Source organism: Chondrus crispus, genomic scaffold, assembly GCF_000350225.1.
Source record: "Chondrus crispus Stackhouse genomic scaffold, scaffold_90, whole genome shotgun sequence".
Taxonomy (NCBI): domain Eukaryota; phylum Rhodophyta; class Florideophyceae; order Gigartinales; family Gigartinaceae; genus Chondrus; species Chondrus crispus.
The window spans coordinates 143,141-150,043 of record NW_005178795.1 but is presented as its reverse complement, the minus strand read 5'-3'; the positions used below and the strand labels follow the sequence as shown (position 1 = coordinate 150,043).

The window sequence follows — 6,903 nt, the reverse complement described above, 5'->3', positions numbered from 1 at the left end:
GCTCCCACCCCCCCGGCCTTCCCCCTCTCTCAATCCCTCCCACCTCCATCATCCAGAAAGGCCTCGCTGTACCCACGTGCTACAGTATGTATGTACCCTTTGCTCTACCCACGGCAGTATACGGCCTCACTACTCGCCCCAGACCTTGCCCACATTGAGCTCCCATCTCGCCGGCATCGCCCCCGCGCCTAACCTCATGGAAGCACCTTTCCATATAGCCTTAGACCGGAATCCTTTACCAAAGTACCACAACCACTATATGAAAAACATCTGAACTACGCTTGTAATCCACTCTTCTCACCCCCTTCAGTTTTTAGCTTCCAACTTCGTTACCGCAACTCTTTACAAAACCTTAACCGACCGTATCTTCTTCCTTCAACCCAGCCTCTGCACTAACGATTCCCGCATTTTTGCCACCTCTTCGTTGTACCCCAGATTTTCAATATCCCAACTCAGCACTCGTGTCATGTGGTCGAACACCTCGATTTTGTTCCAGTACTTATAAAACTTGTCCGTCGTACCTTCCGTTCGCGCTCTTGGTCCCAGCACATGATCCCGGAAGCTCAGATTCTCTGAGCTGGCCCATCCGTCTCGCATGTACTCGTCCGGAATAATCTTGTACATGTAGTCCACATATTCCTTCGGCTTCTCCACCTTGAACACCTTGAAGTACGAGTGAACATCACGCGTCTTGAACCCGCAGAACTGCATCTGCGGCATCCAGTGCGGGTTCATCCCGTACCAAGAGCGATCAACCGGCAAGCCCTTGGGAAACTCCTTGTAGATCCATTTATGGAAGTTCTCCACCGTGCGTTCGTTCTCCGGAGCAAACGTCTCGACCTTATTCAAATACGCCGACATCGTCCGCTGCAGCGGGTTGCGCACCACGAGGTACTTGGGAATCGAAGCGTTGGACAGCATGCGTGCCACCGTCGGCGTGTCCCTAGCGGCAAGCTTGTACACGCTCTTCCGCTCGATGTCGTGAACCACCCCGGTCGCCTCGTATTCCTCCTCCCCCATAATCCGATTAATCATCGCGAGATGGTACGTGCAACCGTTCTTCGGGATGGCGCACACCATATAGTTGATCGGCTGCTTCTCGGCGACGTAGATGAGCGAGCGCGAAATGGCCCATTGCAAGTCGTGCATACAAGCTTTGCCATCGTCATCGACGGCATGCTTCTCGCCTTTACATGTCCTAGAAGCGCTGGCAACGGCCTCCCCGACGCGAAGAGTTGAGTCCAAACTCGAAGGCGTATTCCCTTCGCTTGCTACGGTATTCGTTCTTTCGACCGCCTGTACAGGGGCGGGGGGCACCTGTTGTCCTGCTACCTCTTGTGCCGCATACTCTCGTCCGACGCCCGAGGTGCGCACACCGAGCGAGAGGACATCGTATTGGAGAACGACGACCGCTGCCGGGACGAGGATGATGACAAACCAAAAGAGCGATGACCTTGGTTGAGTGCTCGAACTCCCTCTTCCCATCGCTCTCGATCCGGCAAGTTGGGCGGACGTGGTCGAGCTAAACGCCTGCAAACGCTGTTGTAGAACCGTTGTAGGCGCTGGGGGGGGGGGGGGGGGGGGGGGGGGGGGGGGATTGCACGGCGGGGTTGGAAGTGGTGAAAAGGAATGAAGTGGGCGTGTGACGAGTGGTTTGACCGTGATTGCCCGGTGAACGTGGGTGAATGTCAGGAGGTAGGAAGGGAAGCAGGGCCGGAAAGGGTAGGACTGGGCAAGGGTAGGTGAATGGACTCCGAATTCGAGGCACGGCAGGAAGCACTGTAATAGGGTGTGTTTAGTTTGGCGGTATTGCAGTGTCAAGCGGGCATGGGGGCGGGCGGGGGTGGCGGGGGGAGGTGGGCTTGAAGTGAACGCTGTTAGAAACTGCGATCAGGAGAGACAGCTGCCCCCTCTAGCTGCCATTGTAATGCTTAGCACCTTTTATGTGGCTCATATTGAATGCTTGCAGCCAATTAGCGCGCGTATCGCTAAATTACTCCCCTTAGTACAGTAGTACAGTACTTACCATGCCATTTAAATTTTCACGACAATCAATGCATTCCTTTTTCGACGGGCTCCGCCAACGATTAGGTACGAGAGTGGAAAATGTGGCCTGTTCTACTTCCCCTACCCCCCCCCCCCCCCCCATTTTCCACTCTCATGACAGTAATACCCCCAACAAACGCCCGCTTACAAACATATCGGAGTGCGCCTTTGTGCTGTACCCCTCTCCGTCAAATCTGCTTGCCTTCCAACTTTTGCAGTCAAGGAACAAATACGCCTCAAAACATTTCGCCTCAGGACACCAACATGGGTTTGGTCGAACGCGCAAACCATACAGTGCCACCCAGCCACATGGCCCTTCCGAGCTACAACCCATCATACTTAACAGCTTTAAATAGGGCCACATCCTGACAAGCAAGTGAGGAACCCGAGCCTTCCACAGCCCGCGTCCCGCACCCTGGTACAGTACTATATTAGTTATCCTATAAAGTTTACGGCCCACCTCTACTTCTAGTCCTTTGCTCAGTGTCAACGGAAGTAGTCCCCGGGAATATCAAATTCCTGATACTCTATCGCAGTGAGCCAGTAGCACAGGAAGCGTATCTTCTCCGTGGAAGAGCTCTACCTGTACCAGTACAAACCCATTTTTAGGTATCATTGCACAACGGCACGGGCGTTGCATTCATACTTCAGTACTCATTTCGCATTCTATCACTGAGTTTTCCGGAGGTCATCCACCTACTCTAAGGTTGCCAATTCGTGTTACAGTGTTACAGTGTTACAGCTATGTTTGATCAGTAATGTCTGGCAATGCTTCTCACCTGGACAGCCCTTCATTCACGAATTCATCGTCTACTGTAGTTCCTTTTCAAAGAGCTGATATGAGTCACACTCACATGATCTTCATAAACTGTCAGCCTTTGTACGGTACAGCAATATTCAATGGGCTCGTGAGAAGCGACGGGAGGTTTCCTTCTGATATCCCGTGGATGGCAACGCTGCAATATTTTACGGAACTAAGAAGGCTTTGTAACGTATAAATCAAGTACAGTATGACAAAGCATTCAACTTCCTTATCTACGTCGTGATCGAGTGAACAATAAAATGTCGCCCCCGTGCGTATCACAGTACAGTCGTGAACAACCAAATGTCACCGCGTCGAAGTACACTTTAAATTGCTAGAGTACAACCCTCTGGAGGGCTCCTGGTTTCTAGATGACAAGTGACCTCACTTGAAGATGCTTTTCAACCCATTTTTTCTAGACTTAAGCTTACTCCATGAGACAGAGCAAAATTCCCTTCCTCGCCGTACTTGAATTCTATGTCGGGAAAGGATAGATGTTAGTTCTAGTTGGATGCCCTCCCCGATCGTTTTTAGAAATGCATAGCATGCAAAGAAGCTTCTTTGAGCAACTATAAAACGTTTTGAAGTGATAGCTTCGAATTCAACACGCCCATTTAAAGGGCGGCTGCTTACTTAAACTCTCCTAGATCCTCATTTTTCGGTGTAGTTAAAACTGACTTTCTGGTGTTCTGCAAGATGTTGCTGCCGAGGGCAAGTATGTTAAAGAATCGATGTCCAAATTGATCTTCTTAACTTTCGATTTAAGGTAGATGTTTTTGCATGAAAAGCCAGTCTCATATGGCGCAAATCGCTTCTCGGCTATAGACACGGATGTCTAGGAATAACATGCTTTCGCTGCACGTGCTATACAATAGAAGGTAAGGAAGAGTAACGAAGATGGCCATTTACCTTCTACTTCGGCTCTCCACTGAATGAATACCATCTGCCTTCCTCGATCTACGGCGTATTTTCGGGATTCTTATAGTTACTGTACAGCAGACAGTGTTTAGGTAGTTTACCAGTACAAGACCTTGCCCTCAAACATACACATCTCAAAACTAAAAACTTGCCCGAGGGCGGACCCAGACCCCGTGGCGCCATGGTCCGATAGACACTCTACCGTAGTGAGCGTCTACTGTACAGTATCCTCTCTGTACTGTGCACTGTACACTCGGCTGTGACATGCGACCTCGTACAGTATGACGCCGCTTTCAACATTGTCTTTTCGCACCTTCGCCAGATGCTTTCATGAAGTTAGTGGATTAATTGCATTCCCGTTTGAGTTTCCAGCCACTGCCAGACAGAGTACAGTCAGATGCTGTTTGACTGTTCTGCGTTTACTCCACGCATCTCTTTGCGGCAGGCCGTGATCTTTTTGCTCAGAAGGAGCTCGCTTTGGCTATGGCGAGGTTCAGGCAGAGAGGTGGCCGGGGTGCTCTTTTAACATAGTAGAGCCGTACTTTCTTATGTTCTGAACTAAAGTTGACTCCGAACGAGGCAAAATGCTGTTACCTCTCTATTCACATAGGAATGATCACACTACTACAATCCAGCTGTCCTCCAAGTCATTGAGTGGGGACTGAAAAGGTTACCTGCCATAGCTACCCCTTTCGAAAACGAAGACTGTATACGTGAAGTAGGTCTTGGATATCTGCATCTAGATTTGGGTTGATGTATTCTGTCAAGGATTCTTTCGGGGACATCATTGTGAGAACAGTTTTCAGAAATATCGTTTTACTTTTCAGTCGAGGATTGTAGCAGTGGATGAATTTAGTGCAGTCGATGTTCTTTTTCTGAAGTGACTTCAATCTTCGGACTCCAAAGCCACGATGACATATGCACGTCCAAAAAGAGAAGAGAGTTGATGGTTCTGGTGCGACGCGCGAAGTGTGGTGGCATGTAAAGGACGGGGAAAGGTAAGGGAGGACTCAACTCGCGTCCGCTTCTCTCTCCTGGCAAGTCGATGGGCATGGTGATGCCCCCCGCCCTCTTTCCAGGGCGGGGCATTTTTTTAATCGGCCCCCAGACCTCCGCGCCTTTCGCTTCGGGATCTTCCTGTCTCCTGATCCCCGCGTGTCTCGAGAAATAATTCGCCCGCCAGTATCGGCCTACTGTCTCCTATGGCGCCTCTAGAAATATGCTACGGGATCTAGACCTAGCTAAACACCTGAACCTGCCTTGCAGGTGCAACAAGAGTATACTGCAATACGCGTGTGTGACGACTCACGCAAGCCGCACTCAAAAGATAGGATCCGAGTGGGGGGCGAGGCTCGAGAGGGCGGTGACACTAAGCTCGATGAGGGCTAGGTCGCTCTGCCAGGCGGCCTATGGCCGGAGAGCGCTATCTTTACTTTTGGTTATGTAGCTCTCTGGATCGCCTTACGCGGAGACGCCCCCGGTACGGTGCCTAACTCGGGCCACGCCATGAGGGGCACTAAACGTCGCACACTACAAGAGTCGCGGGCAGGTAATTAGACGAGCTGCGCTCCCGAGTTGGGAAGTAAGTAGGTGCACGCAATCCGCTGGGCGTTAGGCCTCCGCCGGAGAGCCTCGGCGCAAAGCCAACTGAGTTCTATACTCGGCCACGTACATTGGGCGGCAAATCGACTTTATTGCCGCTCAGAGCATGATGTACTGTAGAGGCCACGAACCTTCACCTGGGTCCCCAACTATCTCGCCTACATTGCTTCCATCTATTCGCTGTTCTCAGGCTTTATAAAGGGCATGACAAATGACATTAAGGCCATGGATCAAAGGACAAATGTAAAAGGGTGCAAGGAAACGCTCCATGAAAACGTTTGGATGGTCGGTGCTCGTGTCTCTAGTTCTCTACCAATTGACGTGGAGTTATTTTGACGTGCCCACTTGTGAGATCCGTAATGAGGTGAATGCACTAGGAGTTAAAGAACAATTGCCATGGGAGAATGAATAGATCTAAATTGGTCTGGGCCACAGACCAATCCAGACGCTTGGTTTTGGAGAGTGTTTCTTTGTGTTGGTGTGAAGAAATAAACCTTCAATCGGTTCTTCATAACGGGGCGGAAAGCTGGAGCCCACTCTTACTGTACTTTTAGGCGTTTTCCATGTCTCTGCGTACGTACTACAATAAGGCTCCGTACTACAAGCATACCGTCTGTGAAGCATCCTATTTTCTGATTCTGTACCAAACTTTCACTCACCACTTCGTTCTTTCTAGCTCTAGAGTGCCTATGGGACCGTTGTTCTCATATGAGGCCTCATATGAGGACACTTTTCGACATATTTTTTTTCTTAACTTGCGCTTTCTCGACAAGAAGGAAAAGGCAAAAGGTGCCCCCGCCATCGTACTTGACTTCTGCCATGGGGCCAGAAAGAAAGTTGTGAGAATTACGTTTTCTCCCTGGTAGTTTTTAGATGCAGTATGTGTGGAAAAGAAGCTTTTCTAAACCACCCTAAAACCGCATGAAAAATATCTTCGAAACCAAAAACGCCAGTTTAAAAAGGGAACTAGGTACTGCGTTTGTGTTTTTCGGAGTCGCCCAGTCCACTCGCCCACTGTGGGCGACACTATGTCTGCTTTACACTCTTAATATTTCCGCGATAGCATCAAAGCTGCTATTCCGGCGTTCTGCAGGATGATACTGCCGAAGTCAAGTACGTTAAGGAAGTAAAGTCCAAGATAGCTTTTTAAATGTTCAATTTCATTTATATATTTTTGCAAAAAAAAGAGCTGTCCTCATATGAGGACAAGCCCCGGTCGGATAGACACTACCCTTCGAAGGGTAGTATCTATCCGAGTGGGGCTTGTTCTCTAACTGTGTACTGGATACAGGCACCAAAAGCAGTGCCGTGCTTGAAGGCATCGGCGCGTACAATTTCTTCTATATCATTCGCAGCATTATTGCTGATATCTTGAGATCATCGCTGCTGCCGGCTCTCTGAGGCGTAGACACGTGTGAGGGAGCCTGTCCGCACACGTGTGCAACACGTGTACTTTTCCGGTCGGTACGGTAGAGGCGTGCGACCGTCGATTTCTCCTCACGCGGACGGATATGAGGGTAGCGCATGCAGAGGCG

At 50.0% G+C, this 6,903-nt stretch overlaps 1 protein-coding gene across 1 annotated transcript; it reads right to left on the bottom strand.

Annotated features, from left to right (window-relative positions):
* Window positions 1-375: 375 nt before the first annotated feature.
* On the bottom strand, window positions 376-1,485 carry CHC_T00008342001 (Putative carbohydrate sulfotransferase). The gene has a single exon (XM_005711625.1). It carries the CDS (start codon window positions 1,483-1,485, stop codon window positions 376-378), a length of 1,110 nt encoding a protein of 369 aa, XP_005711682.1.
* Window positions 1,486-6,903: the final 5,418 nt, after the last annotated feature.